Source organism: Bactrocera dorsalis, chromosome 2 (genome assembly GCF_023373825.1).
Source record: "Bactrocera dorsalis isolate Fly_Bdor chromosome 2, ASM2337382v1, whole genome shotgun sequence".
Classification (NCBI taxonomy): Eukaryota; Metazoa; Arthropoda; class Insecta; order Diptera; family Tephritidae; genus Bactrocera; species Bactrocera dorsalis.
Window position 1 is genome coordinate 58,363,262 of NC_064304.1, and position 23,833 is coordinate 58,387,094.

At 40.0% G+C, this 23,833-nt stretch overlaps 1 protein-coding gene across 12 annotated transcripts; it reads right to left on the reverse strand.

The window, feature by feature from the left end:
- Positions 1-324: 324 nt before the first annotated feature.
- LOC125776348 (putative nuclease HARBI1) lies at positions 325-17,657 on the reverse strand. Of its 12 annotated transcripts, none has more exons than XR_007421643.1 (6): positions 16,263-17,657; positions 11,640-16,206; positions 11,318-11,421; positions 3,946-5,331; positions 3,247-3,888; positions 325-3,195 (listed from the first exon to the last, which is right to left on the reverse strand). XR_007421643.1 is itself a non-coding variant. In XM_049448101.1 (2 exons), the coding sequence occupies exons 1-2, from the start codon at positions 16,890-16,892 to the stop codon at positions 15,919-15,921; spliced, it is 918 nt and encodes a 305-aa protein (XP_049304058.1). In that variant the 5' UTR covers positions 16,893-17,657; the 3' UTR covers positions 6,853-15,918. The 12 variants fall into 12 exon arrangements, 1 of the variants encoding a protein (XP_049304058.1); XR_007421641.1 differs by having other exon boundaries at positions 3,946-5,044; positions 5,101-5,331; positions 11,318-16,206; XR_007421644.1 differs by having other exon boundaries at positions 3,946-4,585; positions 4,639-5,331; positions 11,318-16,206.
- Positions 17,658-23,833: the final 6,176 nt, after the last annotated feature.

Consider the following 23,833-nt stretch of genomic DNA (forward strand, 5'->3'; position numbering starts at 1 on the left):
TTTAAAGTAGTGATTAGCGAAGTGCCGATTTTTTAGTTTAAGGTTGGTACGCAGCTCTCAAGTAATTGCTCAAGAACAAAAATACATTATTTCTGAAGTAATTTTGACAGCTGGTTACGCATTGTGAATGATCCACATTAGAAGAGCAAGAGAGAATAAACAAAGTAAACAAACTTTGTGCGTATGTATGTATGTATGTATGTGTATGGTAACACAAATATTTTCATTGAGATTTAAGGAATGTTGTTGACGATTGTTTGGTTTTATACAACATTTCAAAATGGAACATACTTTATAATAATGATTTCAACTAATTTAGGATGAATTTGACGATTACTTCGAATTTCCTGCAAGAAACAATTGTTGATTTGATGTTTCTTCGCAAAACCAGGTTTGCCATATTCACATTTTATTGAAAAAAAGTATTAAAAATTAGTACTAGCTTTCTTAAGAGCTGCGTACTAGCACAAGTAACTCTATCGCAGGAACGTTTCTGGACCGTTTCTTAAGCGTTTTTTTATATGAAGTTTTTACGTTTCTTGAGAGCTGCGTACTAAGCTTTAAGTGAAAAGAGCGATTTAAATCACAATGATTTTTTATAGCTATTGCGATAGCTACTTTTACTTAATAGCATAGATATGTTACGTAGTTCTAAACTGCAATAAAGCAAAAAAAAATATATAATCTGAAATAAACGGAATTAATTTGAATGCAATACCTTTAATTTTCCATAAATTAAAACATAATAATTTGTATTTATATTCAGCAAAATTCAATTAGCATGGATTTTATATTTATTAATACTGATTGATATTAATATTAGTCATGAAAATAAGTTTTAAAATTAAAAAAAATATTCTTTATTTCAAATTTCACACGTTCAGATTTTAAATGGAAGAAAAATTATTTGATTTTCAAAAAGGAACAGTTTTTCTTCGCTCTTTAGATTGAAAATAATATTAATATAATTAAAATTATAAGAATAAGTTAAAGTAATTAAGTAAGAACAAGTAAAAAGTTAGCTAACATACACATTAAATATAAATTTTAAAAACATAAGTAAATAAAAATTTTCATTATTACTGATTCGTATTTAAAAAAATCTGCATTTTTGTCTTTTCATCGTCTAAGCCAATAATTTTCTAAAAAGACAAGAGGAATGAGAGCGTATGCCATCTATTAAGGCGCGGAAGACACATTTTCAGCGGACTGAACCACAGGCAAGCAGTACAAAGAATACGCATTTTAATAAGCAGTCCAAACTGTAGGGCTAAGTCCAGGTAAACCAACGGAACAGTAGGCAGCAGAATATCAATAGTGCTCCGGTACCCAAGAAGGTTTATCCTCCTTTTCCCAGATCCAGTCCACTTTATTTCCAACCTATTTCATGCTGCATTTGGCCGTACAGGCGGAAAGACCGGGCTACAACAAAAGCTAAATTATGTCCCTCAGGACTTAGGGCAGGAGCAGAGTAGTCAACGCAGTGTCTAACGCACAAAAAACAAGAAAAAACGTTAACTTCGGTTGCACCGAAGCTAAATACCCTTCACAGGTGCATTTCTGTTAGTAACTATGTGTTCAGTTTGTTTTTAAGCTATATGCTATAGTAATTCTTCTGAACAATTTTTTGGGAGATTATATTGTACCTTAAGCAGTAATCCATGCCAAATTTCGTGAAAATACCACGTCAAATGCGAAAGTTTTCCATACAAGCCCTTGATTCCGATCGTTCGGTTTGTATGGCAGCTATATGCTATGGTAATCCGATCTGAACAATTTCTTCGGAGATTACATTGTTGCTGTTTGGAGGACAATAAGCGTTTTTATTGCCCGTTTAAATGTTTCAAAAGGAAAACAAGGAAATTTAATTATTTTATTTATTAATGTTTAATATCTTGCTTGCAATTATCGCGAAATTTATTATACGACAGAGTGAAATTAATCGCTGTAGAAGTTGATTAACCTACAGCTTTTCTTCTATCTCAAGTACGGTGGCTACGGTATAAAGATCAACTGAGATAATGGTACATGTTCTAATTCTATGCATTTACACTAATGTAGGTATGTATGCTTGCTTATCGTTATCAAAGTCATTCAAATAGACAAAACCGGTTTGGCGATTGCCGGCGCTCAGACTTAAAGCAAGCATATACAAGTATCTAGTTTTAAACAATGCTACAGTGTTATTCTATACAATTAAGTGTTAAGAATATTGGTACTTAATAAAATATGTATAAAAGTAGCGGTGATGATTTCTACTATAAAATTCGCGTATAAACTATGTATCTATTTCTAAACATAATCCGCCCGTTGAAAGGTTTAGGCTTTCAAGATATTATCATCTATTGGTACTAGACACGGCTTTGAAACAGCTCGCTTGTATACGCCTTTTGATGTCTTTAGAACTGCGACTGGCACCACCTGGTCCTTTCCGGAAATGGTTTCTATGACTCTAGAAAAAGGCCACTTTAGCGGGGAATTGTTCTCGTCGTTTATCAAAACTAAGTCCCCGAGCTTGAGATTCGACGAAGATGAGTGCCATTTATGGCGTTGTTGCAGAAGAGTTAGATGCCATCTGCTAAGATGATTAATATTGAGAGGAGTGATGTCAGGACTCTCTGTAATGGGAGATAAAGGTCGTGAATTTATAATCACGCATATTTGGCACACAAGTGTGCGAAGCTTATCAAAGCTTAATTTAGAAAGGCCCACAACTCTATAAAAATGATATTTGGCCATTTTGACTGCAGCCTCCCATAAACCGCCAATGTGTGGAGAGCGTGAGGGTATCAGCTTCCATTTTATTTGATCGCTCGCACACTGCTCAAATCATCGTGAATCACTTTCGAATGCTCTTGGCTCAAAAATAGTTTTTTTCAATTCCGATAGCTCATTTTTGGCTCCAACAAAATTGATGGTATTGTCCGACCATATAGTTTGCGGTCTGCCACGCGTACAAATAAATCTCTTAAGGGCTGCGAGGAATGAAGAGGTTGTCAAATCCTTTACCAGCTCCAAATGAACGGCCTTGGTGGCGAAACAAATAAAGATGCAAATGTAGCATTTAATTGGAGCTCTATTGCGTACGTCCGATTTGTAGAAAAATGGCCCACAAAAGTCCACTCCGGTAGTTAGGAATGCTCGATTGCATTTAGCCCTTTTCGAAGGTAAATTTCCCATTAAATGTTCTATAATCTTAAGCTTGACATGAAAACAAAGAACGGATTTGGTAATAATTCGACTTACGGTTTTACGCCCGCCAATAGGCCAATATTGTAGACGAATAGATGCTAATAGCGATTGAGGTCCAGCGTGTAAAAGTTTCCTATGAAAACTGCTGATGATTGCGTCAATCACCGGGTGACGTTTTGACAAAATAATTGGGTGTTTAGATGAAAAACCCAAATTTTAATACTGAAGTCTCGAAGCAACCCGCGCTCGTTGAGAAAGGGAACGAGCGAACGAATTTCAGATGAAGACTTTATCGCCTCTTTGGATTCGAGTGCTTTGTATTCATCTCGAAGATTCATATAGGTATAAAGGTTCCTTCCTGTAATTCCCTTACTTTGAGTGGTCCAGAAAATCTCATTTCAGCTCTTCTGGAAAACCGAAAAATATATGCATATACTTGTAATTGTTCAAATGAGTTAACAAATTTGCAACTTAGAGACATGTCTAAAGTAGAAACAAATACAAATGCAGGCTTTCGGCCCTTGGGCAAGTTCTTTGTTGGTAGGAGAGGAGATTTAGGCCAGTTAGATTGATCACCACCCAGTAAATGGGGACCGTATTTCCATAAATCCAAGTTTAAGAGTTCTTTGAGGCTAGCTCCTCTTGAAAGAATGCCCGCTGGGTTAGAATCTGTTAGAACATGGCTCCAAACCATACCTGTTGTGAGAGTTTGAATATTGTTAATGCGATTTGCGACAAAAACGTTGAAATTACCTGGTTCACTACGCAACCACGATAGCACTGTTGTGGAGTCAGACCAGCAAAATACCCCTTTTGCTTTGAAATGCGTTGAATTGGTTACCTTTGCGATTAAATCAGCTAACAGTAATGCATCACTTAGCTCAAGCTTTGGTATCGTTAGAGTGGAGCTACGCGAGATTTGGAACAGAGAAGATTGGTTCGGATGTGTCCGCCTCTTTCAGCGCGTATGTATACATATGTAGGCCCCATAAGCAGCCTCACTCGCATCACAAAATCCATGTAGTAACGAGTAATTAGTTTGTATTGATTGTATATTTCTAGCCATTCTGTTTGAATTGATTGAGTTGGGATTTCGTCCCAATGTAGCTTCTCTTTCCACAAACGCTGCAAGAATATTTTGACTTCGGCCAACACAGGTCCAATCAAACCAAGGGGGTCGTAAAGCCTGGCTATAGCCGAAAGGATTGTGCGTTTAGTTACCTTAGCCGGTGTTCCGAAGGGTGAAAAGAAAAATATGAATACGCCCAACTTAGGGTCCCAAGCCAATCCAAGTGTCTTTGTTATGCTTGTACCGTCGTCGAAGGTTAAGAAGTCCTGATTGTCATTACCCTCAATATCAATCAAGACTCGATCATCATTCGAACATCATTTCCTTAAGTGAAAGTTTCAGAGAGACAAACACTTTTTAGTCTCATTTAATATCACCTTTGATTCGCCCACCGAGCCTGCACCGGTAATCATGTCATCCACATAGAATCCATGATGTATCGTTCCGGCTCCAACGGGATAAACATGAGCTTCATCGCGGCCAAGCTGCTGCATTGAACGAATGGCTAGAAAAGAAGCTGGCTTCTTTTCATAGGTGACGGTACCTAACTTAAAAATGCTAAACTCTTCATTAGGTTTGTCCCTCCAAATTAAAAACTGCAGGAAGTCGCCTGGATTAGACATCCTTAAGAGCAGTTTTGAAGGTGCGAAATCGAAGCAAAATATAAAAAAGTGGAGGTTGAATGGTTGGTCCTTTTATCAGAATCGAATTCAACGAAAGTCCATTGCTGGTTGGCGCAGAGACATCAAAAACCACACGCAGTTTTGTTGTTGTGCCATCTGCCTTTAAAACACAGTAATGTACATAAAATCACTAACATATGATTCAAATAAAAGTACTCCTTAATGAATGACGAATATAGTTGTTTTAGTTCAGCATTGCGCTGATATTTCCGCTCTAAGCCTTGAATCGATTGATAGCCTGTTGATACGACTCTCCTAGTTCGCAAGAAGGCGATTTTGTTGGTAATCGAACCGAAAACTCACCAGATTCCAATCGCTTATGGGCTTTTATAAAATGCTCTTTGCACAAATCCCCCTCTATTGTGGTCTTTGATCTGGAGCAGAGAACTGCAACGAGTATGATAAAATCAGAACAAACAGTCGTGCCAAAAACACAATCAAATCAATTAAGTTCAACATAGACAACATTGTTAATCAATTCGAGTAGCCGCCAGCGTCAACTGATGTGATGCAACACGAACAATCTGTTCTTCGGCAATCACGATCGTGTAAACGGTATGGCTGGCCTCGGTGCAATCGTATCATGTCAGTTGATAGCGTTGCGATGATTGTTTGAATTGAAGTGAAACTTTGGGTAAACTATAAGTAAATGTACGAGTAAATCTATGGGTACATCTATGAGTACAGTAAACAACAATTTTCTGCTGGACTGATTTGAATCATGTGTGACAAAAAATGTTTCAACTATGAAAATGTGCGCATGTTACAAAATTTCGAAGCGTAAACAGTGGAAGTTCCATCGAGTACGTACATACAAACGTATGTACATATACATATACAGCTAGGCTCAGAAAACTCTGCAACTCAGCTAGACGCCGCCTACAACGTAATCAGAGTGAAGAAAATGAAAGCAGTCTTAGGAATATATTTAAAAGTCAAAAGAAGCTTATGAAGTCAGCCATTGGTCGCAGTAAAAAGAAGTGTTTTGAAAAACTCTGTGAGGAAGCGAACGAAGACCCCTGGGGAACAGCATACAAGATCTGTATGTCAAAATTCAAAAATAAGGCCCAGCAACCCAAAAGCGCATCCTTTATGAGAAATGTCGTCGAAGCTTTGTTTCCAAAACACGACAGTATTTCTTATGCTAAACCTCTAATCGAAGTCGAAGAGCCGCCACTGCTAGCCAGTGAAGAAGAAATATTGGCCATAGCCGGAGAAATTAAAAGCAACAAAGCGCCTGGATGAGATGGCATTCCAAACAGAGCCCTAAAAGAAGCCATGACTCTGAATCCTAAATTATTCGTGAAAATGTACAATGCGTACTTAAAAGAAGGAATATTTCCCGACCCATGGAAAGTCCAGCGATTGGTTCTACTTCCTAAACCAAAAAAGCCACCGGAGGAACCATCTTCATATCGACCTCTGTGCATGCTTGACAATGTTGGAAAAGTATATGAAAGCATTGTTAGAAACCGCTTGGAGATGGCAATCCAGAAAGCCGGCGGATTATCAGAAAGACAATACGGCTTTATGAAAAAGAGGTCCACCATTGACGCACTATACGCTGTCGTTGACACTGCGAAATGCGCAGTAAGTGGCAAGCGATGGAAAGGCGGAACAAAAAAATATTGTGCGCTGATCACCCTGGATGTGGAGAATGTCTTTAACTCAGCAAAGTGGGCAAACATAATCAAAGCTCTATATGAAATACGTGCTCCCCAATATCTTGTGGAAATTGTCATAAGCTATTTTGAAAACAGGCGATACAGATGAAGGCACAAAGAGCTACTCAATTTCGAGTGGAGTACCGCAAGGCTCGGTACTAGGTCCCCTTCTATGGAACCTAATGTATGATGGAGTACTAAGGAGACACCAATCGAAAGCTGTTAAATTAATTGAATACGCAGGCGACCTTATTGTGGTAGCAGTGGCTAAATACCCAGATGACCTCCGGAGCAAATGCAATGAGTGCATAAACGGTCTGCGCAAATGGTTCTCCTCAATGAGTTTAGAACTGGCTGAGCAAAAGACAGAAGTCTTGCTCATAAGTACAAGGAAAGTAGACGAGTGCGAGATTCATTCACAGCCACACCTAAAATATCTGGGAGTAATAGTAGACTCCAGGCTCAAATTTAAGGATCACCTAGAATACACTGCAGGTAAAGCGAAAAAACCTAAACGCCTTATCAAGAATGATGGCAAATAAAGGCTGCGTCCGTTCCAGCCGGCGTTTTTTACTCGCAAAGGTAATGAGATCGGTTGTATTATATGCGGCTCCAATATGGATCCAGGCGCTAGGCATCAAAGCATATGCCAGACAAATAAACACAGTGCACCGGCTGTTGGCACTAAGAGTTATCAGTGCTTTCCGAAAAATTTCAAGTGACGCTGCTGAAGTAATAGCCAGTATGATGCCCATAGACATCCAGGGTGATGAATACGAACAAGTTTACAAATTACCAGAGGTATCTATAGGAGCCAAAAGAGAAGAAAGAGTGAAAAGCTTAACATTATGGCAGCAGCGGTGGCAAACCTCACTTAAAGGACGGTGGACCTATAGGCTAATACCGGACATTCATTCCTGGATCGACAGACGATATGGGGACCTGGATTTCCACCTAACCCAAATACTAAGTGGGCATGGCTGCTTTAGAAGCTACCTGCACAGATTCCAGCACGGCATTAGTCCGAATTGTCCGATGTGTTTAGAGTGCTTAGAAGACTCCGAGCATATATTCTTTTATTGCCCTCGCTTTTTAAGGGAAAAACTTAAAACTACACTCGGTGGTAGTTTTACGGTGGAAAATTTGACGACACTTATGTGCCAGTCCACTGAGAACTGGAATGCTGTCAGCGAAGCGGCAGCGTCAATCATGACAAAACTTAGACAGACATATAGGGCAGAATAGGCGTCCGTCAGTCCCTGCCATAAAGGAGACTTAATTGTCTTATCACTCCCACGAAGTAATACCTAATGAGGTGGTTCCGTGGGAGAGTCTGGGGTTGGGAGTAGGTTAGGTTTAGCGGATTAAAGTTCCGCACTTCGGCTTTTGATGCTTCCTCCTACTTAAAAAAAAAAAAAAAGACATATACATGCATACATTTGTTGTATGTATGTGCTCGATGGAATTTCCCTTATATAGTCTAAATTCCGTAATATAGTGGAAATTCCAACGAATTCCATCAAATTTGCCCTTTTAAAATATTTTGTAATTTTTTTGCAAGCTTCCAAAGTCTCTGATAGCTCTACTCGTATTAAGCCTTGGTTTAATTTCTAATGCTTTAATAATATTAGTGCCCCTATCTGTTACAAATTCAATTGAGTCTATGTTGTCTACTCCAAATTCTTTAAATACACTTTGGAACTTCTTAATAATATTGCTGCTAGTTGTCCTTTCGAATACCAATGATTTCATTCCAAGAACAATATCATTTAATTTGTTCTCGATCATGTAGTGGAATGTGACGCCTAAAAAATTTCTCCGTACATAATTGTCTGTTCACACATAAATAGTGGCTGATGCTCCTCCACTGCGTACAGCTTCAGCAATCTTTTCTCGAATCTCTATTTTCTTTTCCTCTGCGGCCTTTTGCACGTTCCGCGACACCGTTGTAGGATCCAGTAAAAGATCGTCCATATCAATGTTTTCGCCGTATACTGCTCCTAGCTTTATTAAAAATTTTATCATTTTTAAGAAGCCAGTACCTTGTATAGCAGAAAACGGTCGGCAATCTTCAATAATTCAATTGGCACAAATTTTAGTTGCCTCATTTTTGTTCTCAGCAAAAATTTTTTTTAAGGTTTATTTGTTGTTTGTAGCCTTACAACTGCTATGCCTATACAAATTTGAAGTCTGATTGTTTTTATATTTTAACACAGCCAAGCACTTGCGGCAATGAACAAAGCCGGTTACAACTTCGCCAAGTTCGTCATTAATTTCGGACAAAATATTTCAGAGTGAACTGCGCCCTTTCCGTTGGCCACTTAAAGTATATGTACCGCAAAGAATTTTTTCACTAATCATTTCGTTTTCTTCCATTTTTCTTTAGTCACAAACAATTATACTCGTACCTTATCGCCAACATTTACATATACACTTCTTAGCGCGTTTCACTTGCCACCCACAAAGAAATGTATAGCGGCCTTTACACGGTCAGATATGTGTGCCAACATGTGTGACATCACACCAAGTTTGACCGTGTAAAGGGGGAAAAAACATGCTTGTCACGCATGTTCAAAGTTTTTAAACTTGTTTAATTTTTCTGCTGGTGTGTCACACAAGTGTGATCGTGTGAAGGGCTGCATGATGCACGCAGTGTATTTTTTCTGTCGGAAAAAAGACAGTGTGCAGGAATGGTGTCGCGCATGAACGCATGGTAACGCTAGCTTGGACAATTTAAAATGTAAAATTAATTCATTTCATTTCATTCATTTGTAATGCTTTGGGCAAGATATTTCCAGTTCTTTTAAAAAATTTGTATGCGAGCATGTTGGTCTTTTCTTACGCCAATCTTGCACCAAAATTCGTTTTTTCTTGCCACTTTTGGCAATTTCTTCCTCTTCCTCCATTTCTAAAATTTCTTCAATCAGAAGAGCTGCCACTAATGCGCGTGTCATGTTTACTCGTTAAAAGCTGAACGAAAATGAAGTTCACACACATGCATGATCGTGTGAACGAAAACGTCAAACTTGTACATCAAGCCTTGTTCGCGAGCATGTGTGACCGTGTAAAGGCCGCTTATAGAATTGTAAATACTTGTAGAAGTGCTTCAGTAAATCAGTGTTTAGGGGATGATATACAAACCGAACGCTGTCGATCACTTCAATCATTGAAGCATGTGTTTACATCACTTCGGGTATTTTCTGCTGATACGAACGTTCATAAACAAATCAGATATAAGCTAATCGCTAGTAATTCAAAGTTGTTCTCTATCGCTTCGCGTACGTGAACTGAACTGACAGAATCAGACAGAGTAACGCATCAGTACTTAAGTATAAACAAAAATTTATTACTCGCTGCAGTTCTCTGATGTGGAGTCAATACAATTCTCTATTTCCTAAAAGCGTTGAATTAGGTTATATAAGTCGTCATCTGTGTCATTTGCTAGAGCCATGTCGATGGCTGCTAAGCAAGATAGCTTCGAAACATTTTATGTTGTTGCGCCTGATACAACGCACCCCAGCTTTTTTTTTGTTGTAAAAGTGATAAATTTTCAGATAGGCGTATCTGGCCTACGCAGATCAGGTCAGGTAAACTTGCTTCAATGAGCATATCAACGCGCTGCGGTTCGAAAAAGTGTGAGTCGGCTAAGCGTATGTTTTGTGGTATATTCCAATCAATACACTCTAAGGAACGATATGGTTGAACATCGGTGATGGTGGGGGTGATAACCGCAGACAATTTGGCAATGTTATAAAGTTTAATTGTGACACAGAATCTAGCAGAGCCCTGCATGGAATGAGTTAGCCAGATCGATTTTTTGACATAAATTTTTGCGGTTGCTAAGAGAACGAATTCTCTGTCAGCAACGCTAGCCTGAATTTCAGATGCGACGAATGCTTAAGCTGAAGGACCGAAAGATGAAGAAGAAAACGAGTACGAGTTGAACGAACTAGACGTGGTTGTTTGTGATAGCTGCGGTGGTTTATCATTGGTTGTGAAGTTGTAGAAAAAGAATTTGTGTCTTGATGAAGCAGACTGTGATGCTTCGACGTGCAAAGTCTACAGTGTCCGGACTAGCAGTCTTTAAGTGAATATCCGACTCGAAGGCAATTCAAGCATAGGTTTAACCGTTTTGCTTCTTTATAGCGCATGGTGGGCGAAAGGCCTAGAAACTGCTTGCACCTTGCGATTTTGTGTTGACTAGAACTGCACAATATGCATCCAGCTACAGCTGCCGTTAAAATAACCTTATTTTTCGGAAGTCCAAGGACATTCTCTACATTTTCCAGTTGCTGGCAGCGCTGTTCCAAAAATCTAGCCATTGAATTCCATGTACTCGTAGGTATTTCGCTTACAGGTGTTTGTTCCTCCCATTTTGCGCAAGATTTGACGTCCAAATTTTGAGACTCTAGTTGAATGAGTAAGCAGTCAGCAATCTGTTCCTTTGCTCCCGTAGTTTGCAACGCCCGCAAGTGAGCATTTACGGTATCGCTGAGTTCTCGAAGTTTGGCAACCCTATCACCCTCTAACCGCTTGAGCTTAAAAATATCTCTGATATGAGCCTGGAAATTCAAGCGTTTATTATCAAATCTAACTTTTAGCAAATCAATAGCCTTATCATAATTTTGTTCATCAGCGTCGTTGTCCTCTAGTTGCGTGTAGAGGGCATCAAACCTTTTTTCCAGCCTACCTACTTGCTCGATACATACCTCCACTGCAGTTTCGTCGAATTCACGCAAGACATCAAAACTCAACGTGTTGTTGAGTACGGTGACTTGTTGGATAAATGAATCCAGCTTCTTCTTGGCTTCAGCTGTGCCATTTTTTGCGTCAAAGACCGTAAAGTTTTAAATAAATTTGCGAAAAATTACGAAATTATTAATACGATAATGTTAATTCCGCGATCACGTCCATCACCAAAATGTTTGGAGGACAATAAGCGTTTTTATTGCCCGTTTAAATGTTTCAAAAGGAAAACAACGAAATTTAATTATTTTAATTATTAATGTTTAATATCTAGCTTGCAATTACCGCGACTTTCATTACACCGGCCTAAAAAAGTTTTGTTTTTGTTTGGTGCAGCTCTGTCCGTATCTGTAGTCGGTAAAGTAGGTAGTATTAACTGTATTGCTGCTACTAGATGTCAGCTAACACTGTTAGCCTAACAGCTCTGGTTTACCTTCAAGTCTTATTTTAATTTTTTCCGGTTTTATTCAAAGTCTGTCAATCTGATTATCACTTTTATGAGATCAATAGTACAAATTTATTATGGAAGGTAAGTAGAGTAGTTGCAGTAATGATCCTGACAAGTTTCTTATAAATGCGGCGAGTATATAATGAAAAATCAACGGAAACCGATTAATGATATTGTAATTCGCTTGTAAATATTTGGTATTGAAATTGGCAATCAAGATAAAGCGTGGGTTTCACACAAACGAGAACTGATATGAAAAATGTGAGTGATATTTTCGTATTAGCTCACAAAATATACCTAAAATCAGGTCTAGAATCTTAGACACCAAAATGAGTGTACGCCAGTGTTATACGACAGACTGAAATTAATCGCTGTAGAAGTTGATTAACCTACAGCTTTTCTTCTATCTCAAGTACGGTGGCTACGGTATAAAGATCAGCTGAGATAGTGGTACATGTTCTAATTGTATGCATTCACACTAATGTAGGTATGTATGTTTGCCTATCATTATTAAAGTCATTCAAATAGACAAAACCGGTTTGGCGATTGCCGGCGCTCAGTCTTAAAGCAAGCATATACAAGTATCTAGTTTTAAACAATGCTACAGTGTTGTTCTATACAATTAAGTGTCAAGAATGTTGGTACTTAATAAAATATGTACAAAAGTAGCGGTGATGATTTCTACTACTAAACTCGCATATAAACTGTAGATCTATTTCTAAAGAGTTGCCTTAAAAAATAATCTATACCAAATTACGTGAATATATATCTTGTCAAATGTGAAAGTTTTCCCTACAAGAACTTGATTCCGATTGTTCAGTTTGTATGGCAGCTATCTGCTATAGTTAACCGATCTGAACAATTTCTTCGAAGATTGCGTTGTTGCCTTAGAAAATAATCTATGCCCAATTTCGTGAATATATCTTGTCAAATGTGAAAGTTTTCCATACAAATACTTGATTCCGATCATTCAGTTTGTATGGCAGCTATATGTTATAGTGGTCCGATATCGGCAGTTCCGACAAGCAAGCAAAATTTCAAAACGATATTTTAATAACTGAGGGACTAGTTCGTATATATACAGACAAACAGACGGACGGACATACTGATCATTTATATATATATATATACTTTATAGGGTCTCCGACCCTTCATTCTGGGTGTTACAAACTTCGTGGCAAACTTAATATACCCTATTCAGGGTATAAAGAATATCGATGATATTAGCATCGGTTATGACTCTGATGCCGTAAATTTTGTAGGGTTAAATCCCTGCTGCTTGTCATCAGACGGGGGCAGGTATGAAATTGACTTCTGCAGAACTTTACCCAAAAGCAAAGCAGAATTACCCAATAAAAAAATTCAAAATCTGCTTAGGAACGGCATTATTTGAAAATCAATTTCTGCATACAATAACCTAATGAGTGTCTTGTAAGCAAAACACTGGCAAGGCGGATGATCGAAACATCCGTTTAGTGAATACTTTCGTGAATTTAATAAGAAAACGAACAGAAAAATAACCAAATCCCAACCATTTCGACAATTTTGGGGAACAAAAACAAGTATTTTTCAACGCTGGATCAGTTTAAATTTTAAAGAACCTCGATTAGGCAAACAAGTTTTTATACACGTTTTATTAAGGACCTTGCAGCAATAGTAAAGCCTTTGTCAGACATTTTAAAGGACGGATCAGGTCCCGTAAAATTTCGTTAAAGTTTTCAGAAGTTCAACAACCAGCATTTCAAAAGTAATGTACTAGTTTGGTACTTGAAGATGTCATGCTTAGTTACCCCGATTACAAGATGCTTCAGCCTATGGCATAGGCGCGGTGTTATCCCAGGAGAGACACTGTAGGTAGGTAAGTAGGTAGGAGTGCAGCCTTGTTGTCTATTCGAGCTCAATTAGCATTTGCCGTGCCATTTTAATGCACCATTCGTAAACCTTTTATATGTATATGCTATCACGTTTCACCTTCTCCTTCAAATCATTTTAAGGTTTCGATGAAGTCCGATATGCTTTTAGTAGAAATCCACCCATGGTTTGGTGCTTGATGGATTCCAAATCTTCTGTGTTAGATCTATGATAGGGCTGGGCATTCACAGAGAGAGTGGAAAATTGTTGCCTTATTCCCTGCTATTCCGCAGCCTCGGCAGACTTTTCCTAGACTTATTTAATAAGTCGTTGGTTCTTTTCTTGTTATATGTTGGCCATAATTGTTTAGTTATAACTCATTTGTTTATGTTTTTCCATCTGTTATTTGCAACTTGTTGAAACTTTCTATTGCTCTCTCTTTTGATCGATTCTAGCGGGCTTGGTATTGGCTCCACTTCGGACTCATTAAAGAAAGCTTCTACCTTTGCCAACTCGTCTGCTTTTTCCTTGCCGAAAATGTTGCTGTCGCCAGGAACCTAGATCAAGTATAGGTGGAGCTTATCTTTTATTGAGCTCAGTGCTTGCTTGCAATTGTGGCCTATATTGGAATTGTAACGAAGCTTTTTGCTGCCCCTGCTTCTTACAAGTATAATTGCTGAGGTATACTCGCCGTGTCCAGGGTTCGTTACAATAAATTGGTAAGTGTTGGGGCTTTTCTGCGAATCGTTCTTTATTTATTTCAACTTATGTATATTAATATCTAATATAATATATTAATTCAAGTCACAAAACGTCTCCTGCGTTGTACAGTCGTCGCCCGAGGACGGCGCTGTTAGGGTAACGGTTCGATGTGCTCCGTTAGGGCAATACTGTTTTCCCGCTCTGCTGCGCTCCTGGGTGCTAGACGACTTGCTGCTCCGTACCGCTTCAATCACGCGCTGCTGCTTCTGCCGACGCTCGTGTGGGCTTCCCTATCGCTGCCCTGCTATACGCGTTCACCCTCGCGTGCTACGCTGACTACTTCTGCCGACGCTCGCGTAGGCTTCACTAACTAGACGACTTGCTGCTCCGTACCACTTCAATCACGCGCTGCTGCTTCTGCCGACACCCGCGTAGGCTTCACTTACTAGACGACTGTCACTTTTAAAGATCCCGGATCACGGAAGACTGTCTTAGCGACCGCGATGTTAACGGTTGAGTCGGTCAGAGGATAAACTCACTACCGAGCTCACCCTTAACATACGGCGTTCACAAGTCAGGGTACCAAGACTAGCCAGAGGATAAACTCGCTGCATAGTCTGATGCCAAAACGTGTGTACGCTGTCACAGTCCCGTGCTGACTGACTGATCATCCGCCATCTAACTACCCACCAAGCCTGTGTTGCGTGCTAGCACATTCGCAACATGTTGCGTTGGGATGGCGTGTGTTGCTGGGATGGCGTGTGTTGCTGGCGGTGGCGTGATTTTACCGCTGCGTATGCATGCTTGCTGTTGTTTCGTCTGCTTGTCTGGTTTGCGTGGCGTGTTTTTACCGCTGCGTATGCATTCTTGTTGTCCTTTTATCTGCATGTCTGGTTTCTCCATCTTCGTGGCGTGGTTTTACCGCTGCATATATATGCTTGTTAACAATAATGTGGGCCTTTGTGTGGACTAAATTCTATAAGATAAATTATTAAAACTAATGAATTAAACTAATGAAACAATGTTGTTAATAATTATATCTGGTTGTGTTATTCTGTAGCTGAAGATGTCGTGACTCAGACCGAGCAGCTTAGCATGTGCCTGACACAGGCTATGCAGGGGTTACTTTTAAGTGCGGTGATGTGTGCTTCTGTTTAGATATTCTGTTTACATATGACTTGTGTATACACATATTGTTAGCAGTCGTTATATTGTGTAATAATAGACGGATAATGTAACAGGAGTAGGTTAATGTGTAATGTCATTGTGCAGTGTATATATGCATATTGTTAGTAGTAATGTAGTGTATAGTGTAATAATGTGTTAAAGTGTAGATATATATCTTGCCCTTATCCTTTCACCTTCTCGTGTATACTGCAAACAGTCACCGGAATTAACTACATGGTCAGAGTCTTCTTCAACCTCGTTGTCCACCGCGTGCATGGTAATACCAGCTTTCGTAATTATATTATGCAGTATAACACAACTGCTTATTATTAATGCGGACGTTTCATGGGAATAATGTAGAACCCGGTGCTTCAGCAAACATCTGAAACGCGATTTTCAAACTCCGAACGCTCTTTCAACACAATTTCTGGCAGTACAATGTAGCTTATTATACTTTCGCTCTTGAGAAGTACTAGGATTTCCGACCGGTGTTAAGAGCCAAGGTTCTAAAGGGTAACCTTGGTCACCAATCAGCCACGACTGCCTTCGGTGCCCTACAGAGTCATTGGTGTGTTGACGAATGAGATGCTCTCGTAGGTCAGAAGTTGCCCAAATTCCAGAGTCATGTGTCGCACCCGGAAATTTAGCATTCAGAAACGTGAAGCATAAACGGTGATCACATACCTGAGAAAGTTAACTTATGTATGTCAGTTATTAAGTTTATACACAGCAAAACATACCGCTTCGACATTAATGCTGTAGAAGCCCTTCCTATTTAAATATAAGCCAAGGGGACGTTCAATATTATTTGACGCAGGAGCAATAATTGCAACATGTGTACAGTCGATTGCTCCTATAGTACTCTTTATTCCGTATTTTGTGAAAAATCTGAAATTGAACTCAGTGAATTTAGATGAATCCAATTGTTTTAATACACATGTATGTACATACCCGGTTCTGACTATATTTTCTTCCTCAGTGGAACTAGGAAATTTTATTTCTTCTCCTTTAACTTTTACTATAAGTTTGGCCACGGCCCGCATACTTCTCGAGAGTGACGACTGACTCATTGGCAAGTTGCAGTTATTACCGACACATTTTTGGTAGGAACCGTGACCAAAGAAATTTAAAGTAGCCAGGACTCTAATGGTCAAAGGCAATGAAGTCTTTTGTTGATCATGAGGCCGTAAGTCATCTATTAGACTCCGGCAAATATCACGCGGCAGTCGGAAATTTTTCATGAACTCACTTTCACTGAGGGCAAATGGATCAGTAGAATCCCTCAAACTCCTGAAATAACGCGCGCGATCTCTATTTTCTAAATTTTCCTCCTCTTCTAACAGCAACAATAATAATATGTCTTCTTCCATTTTATTTTATTTAATTTCAATCAAAATTACAATTAAAATGTGTTCACAATATTTTCACAAACAGCTGTTGAATTTGTCAAGAGCATTTGACATCTTGATAATTTATCTAGAAAAGAGCTTTTGGTTTTTGACACAGAATACCAAAGACTTGATAAATAATAAATTTTGATAAATAAGCAAGATGGTGAATTTATCAAGTGCACAGAATCGGGCTGTTTATATTGTTACGAATTTACTCTTGCTAGTTTACTTTGTTAGGTTCGTATCTCTGGATTGACAAATAAAATCAACACTGTTTAATTTAATTCAACAACTCTTTATTTCACAACTCGTCTACACTATAGCAGTTTACTCTTAGCACTGATTGATTACGTTGGCGCTGTCACGGCTTATATAGCCACGCACTTCTCGCTGATGCCGACGTGTCCTTCTAGAATATCGCGTCTGGAAATTACCAGAACATACGGCTATACGGCGCCAGACGTAAGCAGACAGTCGCGGCGCCAGACTCAGCAATTGTTTACCTAGACAAGCAGACAGTGCGGCGCCAGATGTCTATTGTTTCGACAAGCAGACAGCCGTGGCGCCAGATGTCTACAACAAGACAAATGCTATTCCATATACCTACAGCTATTGTTCATAATCAGGGATGCATATAGCAATACAAATAAAACTTAATACTACTTTTTGTAACACTGCCCTCCACTAAAGCCTAATCGTCCCGATTAGGCACAAATCCTCTTGAACCAAATGGGGCGAGCCTCTCCAAATGTACTACTTTCATTTTACATCGTGCTTTTCCATTTCTTTGTATGCGGTATACCACGTCATTAAGTCGTTTCATCACCATATAGGGTCCTTCCCAGGCTGTCTGTAGTTTCGGGGACAAGCCTTTCTTTCGAAGTGGATTGTACAACAGGACCAGATCACCTTCTTCAAAACCTTTTGAATTTGCCGCTTGATCGAACCGGTCCTTCATCTTATTGCTCATCAGATGCGTATGCTGTCTTACCATTAGATGCAATTCATTCATTTCTTCCTTTAAGGCAGAACAATAATCTCCATCATTTCTTACAGCTGTAGGATTCGTTCCAAACTTAAGATCAGCAGGGAGTCGCAGATCAGATCCGAAAATAATCTTTGCCGGCGTGTAACCAGTTGTCTCGTGCTTCGCTGAACGATACGCCAGCAGGAACATCTGGATGCACTTGTCCCAATTCCGTTGGTCTTTATCAACGATTTTCCGCAGATGTTCTTCGAGCGTTCGGTTGAATCTCTCTACCATTCCATCTGATTGTGGATGTAACGCTGTTATCCGTGTCTTGTGGATGCCCAATAATGTACAGACTTCTTGGAAAATGGAAGATTCGAAATTCCTGCCTTGATCTGAGTGTAATTCGACGGGCACTCCGAACCTTGTTATCCAATTTTCTACAAACGCTTCGGCTACTGTCTTCGCTTCTTGGTTTGGTAAGGCATATACTTCTGGCCATTTACTGAAATAGTCCATGACAACCAGTAGATATTTGTTTCCGGCCGTACTGGTTGGAAACGGACCTGCAACATCCATTGCGACTCGTTCAAATGGTGATCCCACGTTGTACTGTTGTAGCCTACCGCGACTTTTGGCTTTAGAACCTTTAGCTGCCATGCTTTCTACGCAATTACTTATCCATTCTGCTATGGAATCTCGACAACCGATCCAGTAGAACCGTTGTTTAATCTTCTCTATAGTTTTTGTAATCCCAAGGTGCCCTCCACTAGGTCCATTGTGATATTCTTTCAATACTTTCGGGATCATGAACTTTGGTACTATGATCAGCAGACGAGACTGTTTGCCATCTTCGCTTTCCCAGGTACGATGAAGGTATCCATTAACGAGGTTTATGCTGTTCCATTGGGCCCAATATGCTTTTGCCGTTGGACTCTCGCTACTTATTTGTTCCTTTGGTGGTCGTACCCCATTTTCTTTGGCTATTATCAGCTTTGCAAGATCAGGGTCCTCCAGCTGATTGATTCTGATGCGGTGAGGAGTCCAATCATCTTCAGGTTCTATATTCAGTAATCGCACGTCGATTATACCTTCTTTTCCTTCTGATTTGGAGCAATGTTTACATTCCAGAGGACAAGGGCGACGTGATAATGCATCCGCATTTTTGTGGTGAATCCCCTTTCGATGTTCCGTTTCGAAGTCGTAATTCTGTAATCTTTCGATCCATCGTGCAATTTGGCCTTCCGGATTCCTAAACTGTAATAACCATTTTAATGCTGCATGATCAGTCCTCAGCAAGAATCGTTGTCCATACAAATACTTGTGGAAATGTTTTACACGTTCCACCACAGCTAGTAGTTCTTTTCGCGTCACACAGTAGTTTTTCTCTGGTTTCCCGAGCACTCTGCTGTAATACCCAATTACTCTTTCTTGTCCGTCGATGAGCTGAGACAGGACACCTCCAATTCCATAAGCGCTCGCATCTGTATCCAGGATGAATTTCTTTCCAGGTATTGGATAAGCCAACATCGGCGCCGTACAAAGTAGTTCTTTAAGCTGCTCAAACGCTTTTTCTTGTTCCAACTGCCATACAAACGGGCGATTCTTCTTTGTTAAATCATGTAAACTTCTAGCCACGTTCGCAAATCCAGGTACAAAACGGCGGTAATACGTGCATAAGCCGAGGAAGCTGCGGAGTTCATGTATGTTGGTGGGTTGAGGCCAATCTTTAACTGCTTTTATTTTTCCCTCCTCGGTGTGAATCCCCTCAGTTGACACTTTATGTCCGAGATATGTGACCTGCTTCTTCCATAATGAACACTTTTTGGGATTCAAGCGTAATCCGGCTGATGCTATTCGCTGAAAGACTTCCTCTAGATTTTTCAGATGATCATCAAAACTTTTTCCCATGATGATGATGTCATCAAGATACACCAAACATGTCTTCCAGTTGAGTCCTTTTAACACATGTTCCATCAGTCGCTCGAACGTTGCAGGCGCATTACATAACCCAAATGGCATCACAGAGAATTCCCATAACCCGTCGCCCATACTGAAAGCGGTCTTTTCACGGTCACATTCATCAATCTCGACTTGCCAATATCCACTTTGTAGATCTAATGTAGAAAACCATTTTGCTCCAGACAAGGTGTCTAAGGTATCGTCGATTCTCGGTAGAGGATAACTGTCTTTCTTTGTGACATCATTCAACTTCCTATAATCTACGCAGAAACGGGTGCTACCATCTTTCTTTTTAACTAAGACGATAGGTGAGCTCCATGGACTTATTGAAGGTTCGATTACACCGTTTTTGTGCATGTCTTCAATAATTTTGTTAGCATCCTCACGTTTTGCTAGTGGAACCCTACGCGGAGCTTGTCGGATTGGTTTAGCGTCTCCAGTATTTATGCGATGTTTGACAATGCCGGTTCTTCCTGTGTTTCCTTCGTTTGCAAATATGGATGCGTATTTTTTTAATAGTTTTTCTGCTTTTAATTTTTCATTTCCATGCAGTTCGTTCAGCAAATTATTTAGGAGTGTAGGACTTATCTGCTGTGGCTCAATAGTAGGTTTCTGTTGTGACCGTTCGCATCGTGCTATTGCACTTATATTCTGGAACTGTCCAATTACGGCTCCTTTCTTCAGACTTATAGGCGTGTTGAATTCATTCACTACTCTGACCGGAATGGTGGCGTCTTCACTAGTTTTCACAAGCGTTCTTCCTACCAATATGGGTGTATCTATTTTTGTTGGTTCCACAATCCACAACTCTTCAGTCCCACCTCCTCCATTCACTTTAGCCCATACAATCGCCTCAGATTTTGGTGGAATACTCTGATTATCATCAACAATCACCCTCTTACTTTCAACGTTGGTCACATATCCGGTGTTTATAGGCATCTCCATGTTCTGGCAAAACAGCATTTGCTTGTTTAAATCCAAAGTAACCCCGTGATCAATCATGAAATCTACTCCCATTATAATTTCATCCGTGATTTCTGCTACGATGAAGGTGTGATTAACTTCCAGGGTACCAATCATCACTTCGCAAAACACTTTTCCCGCGACAGCTGCTTCCTCTCCGGTGGCCGTTCGAAGCTTGCAACCGACTAATGGTTCAACCGTTCCTCTTACCACATCCGGTCGGATAATTGAATGTGTGGCACCAGTATCCAAAGTAAGCGTTGACAGTCGTCCATTTACGATACCGTTGATAGTAAGATTGTTGTCATGGCGACCTATTTGTGATATCGAGATGGTGGGGCAAATAGTTGTGGGAACCAGCTCACGCCCCTTTGAACTGTTCCGTTTTAGTTTAACGACTTGTGAGATGTGGATGCTCCGTCCTCGTTATCTGTTGGTTGTTTCCGTTTTGATGGGTTTACTTTTATATTGCAATTTCGGGCAAAGTGACCCGCTTTTCCACAGTTGAAACATCTGCCTGTTGTATTTACTCGCTGTGCAGCAATTGTCTTCAGAGTCTTCAATATTTCCTCCATCAGTGCCGGTTGTTCCATTTCAACCCTTTGTACTTTGGGTGCTGGTTTACTTAGTAGGGAAGCTGTTTCCTGTGTGAGGGCGTGCGAAACCGTTTCAGCAAACGTTCTTTTTGGCATTGCATATGTGGCGCGTTTGGTGTCCACATCACGAATTCCATTTATGAAACATTGAATTTTTACCCTCTCAATGTAATCCACAGGTGCATCTGCATTTGCCAAATGAGCCAGTCGTTCTATTTCAGTTGCGAACTCTTGCAATGACTCGTTCATCTTCTGACCCCTATTTTGCAGTTCGATCTGGTATATTTGTTTCCGGTGCTCACTACCATAACGTCTTTCTATCGCACTCATCAATGCCTCATAGTTGTCCCGTTCACAGTCTGGAATAGTCTGAAGGATTTCTGCTGCCGGTCCTTTCAATGATACAAACAAGGACGCCACTTTGTCCGCTGCATTCCAGTTATTGGCCGTTGCTGTCTTTTCAAACTGAAGTTTGAAAATTTGAAATGGAATACTTCCATCGAATGTGGGTGCCTTCAATCTTTGATTATTTGTTGATGGTGCAGGGCCATGTAGTTGCAGTTCTCGCACACGATTACTTAATTGCAGAACTTCTGATTTTAAATTTTCTTCGCCATTTTTAAAGTGCTTAATTCGTCTTCAAATTTTGAAAATTTCTCTTGCACTTGTTTTTGTAGTTGTGTAGTATTTTCCGTAATCTGTTGTGTAAGGCGAGACTCTAACTGTGATGTATTTTCAGCTATTTGCGTCATTTGCTGTGCCAGACGATTTTCGGTTTGCACTGCATTCTCTGCCATTTGCTTAATAGCCACTAACAGCATGTTCATGTCCACACTTGATGATGTTCGTTGTTCTTCTACTTTTTCTTCTACCTTTGTAGAAGTGTCTGGGCCATCAAATTCGAATTCGTCGACATTAATTCCATCCGCTTCCATTGCTTCACGTAATCGTGCCTGCAGATCCGCCTTTTGCCCGCTTATCGGCAAATTACGCCCCTCCAGTTCCTTTTTTAATTGCTGAATTCTCAATTCTCCGAATTTAACCATTTTGAATTTGGATTATTTGACAATCCCACTTCTGACACCAATTGTTACGAATTTACTCTTGCTAGTTTACTTTGTTAGGTTCGTATCTCTGGATTGACAAATAAAATCAACACTGTTTAATTTAATTCAACAACTCTTTATTTCACAACTCGTCTACACTATAGCAGTTTACTCTTAGCACTGATTGATTACGTTGGCGCTGTCACGGCTTATATAGCCACGCACTTCTCGCTGATGCCGACGTGTCCTTCTAAAATATCGCGTCTGGAAATTACCAGAACATACGGCTATACGGCGCCAGACGTAAGCAGACAGTCGCGGCGCCAGACTCAGCAATTGTTTACCTAGACAAGCAGACAGTGCGGCGCCAGATGTCTACAACAAGACAAATGCTATTCCATATACCTACAGCTATTGTTCATAACCAGGGATGCATATAGCAATACAAATAAAACTTAATACTACTTTTTGTAACAATATTTTATATCTTATATATTTTTCACTTTTTTTTATATACACTTATGCAAGTTGTGTTTTTTTTTTTGTTCAATATTTTTTTTTTCCAAAAATTTTTTTCTCTTATTTTTTCCGTATAAATTTATCATTCATTTTTTTTTTTGTGTTTTTTTATATACATATATACGTATATTTTAAAAATCATTAATATAACTTAAATTTAGTTACAAAAGTTAGAAAAAATTATCTCCTTAGGGTCCTTTAGTTGCCGTGGTTGTTGTTGTGGCTTTTGCTGTGATGTGGACGCCCCACCGGTACATGAACACTTTGAGCTTGGCTGTATTAAATTTTAGCCGGTGCTTCCCCATGCCGTCTGAGAGGCCCTTGAGGCCTCTGCGGTTTCTATCCGTAATTTCCGGGAAAGCCTCCAATGCTGTTCCGTTTGCTTCGGCGATAGGGATTTTTATACCTTCGGGTGGCAGCTCTACTTCCGCAGATGACGGTGCTGGTATTTCAACGATGGGCGCGGGTGTATTTGGTGTCGTCTGAAGGTGGCCAATACTTGGGCTCGCTTTTCAGCTGCCATCTTTGCCGTGAAGGGTTCGGAGATACATCCGAGCGCCCCTTCGTTTCGTCCGACGTGTCGCATGACCCGTTCTATTGTCTCCAGCACATATATACCGCAGTCATTCGTGTTTTCTTGCTGGGGTACATCTAGCAGCAGCGTAGCGTACCTTCAGTAGCGTATCTTCATTTTCGGACGAAAGTTCGATCACCGGCGATCTCCATGGGACGGTGGATTCGTCAGAGGTAGACGTTTCGCTGCTACTGATCCTGCCGACGGTGCATGGCACCGCGGCCAGGTTGGTTCTCTGCGACGCTGCAGCCCAAGAAGCTCGACGCGTCGTGCTTACGTGCGCTGCGATA

Coding starts and splice junctions, on each gene's coding strand:
- LOC125776348 (XM_049448101.1), bottom strand. CDS start 16,892: ATGGAAGAAGACATATTATTATTGTTGCTGTTAGAAGAGGAGGAAAAT. Junction 16,207..16,262: donor ACAGCATTAATGTCGAAGCG/GTATGTTTTGCT, acceptor TAACTTTCTCAG/GTATGTGATCACCGTTTATG.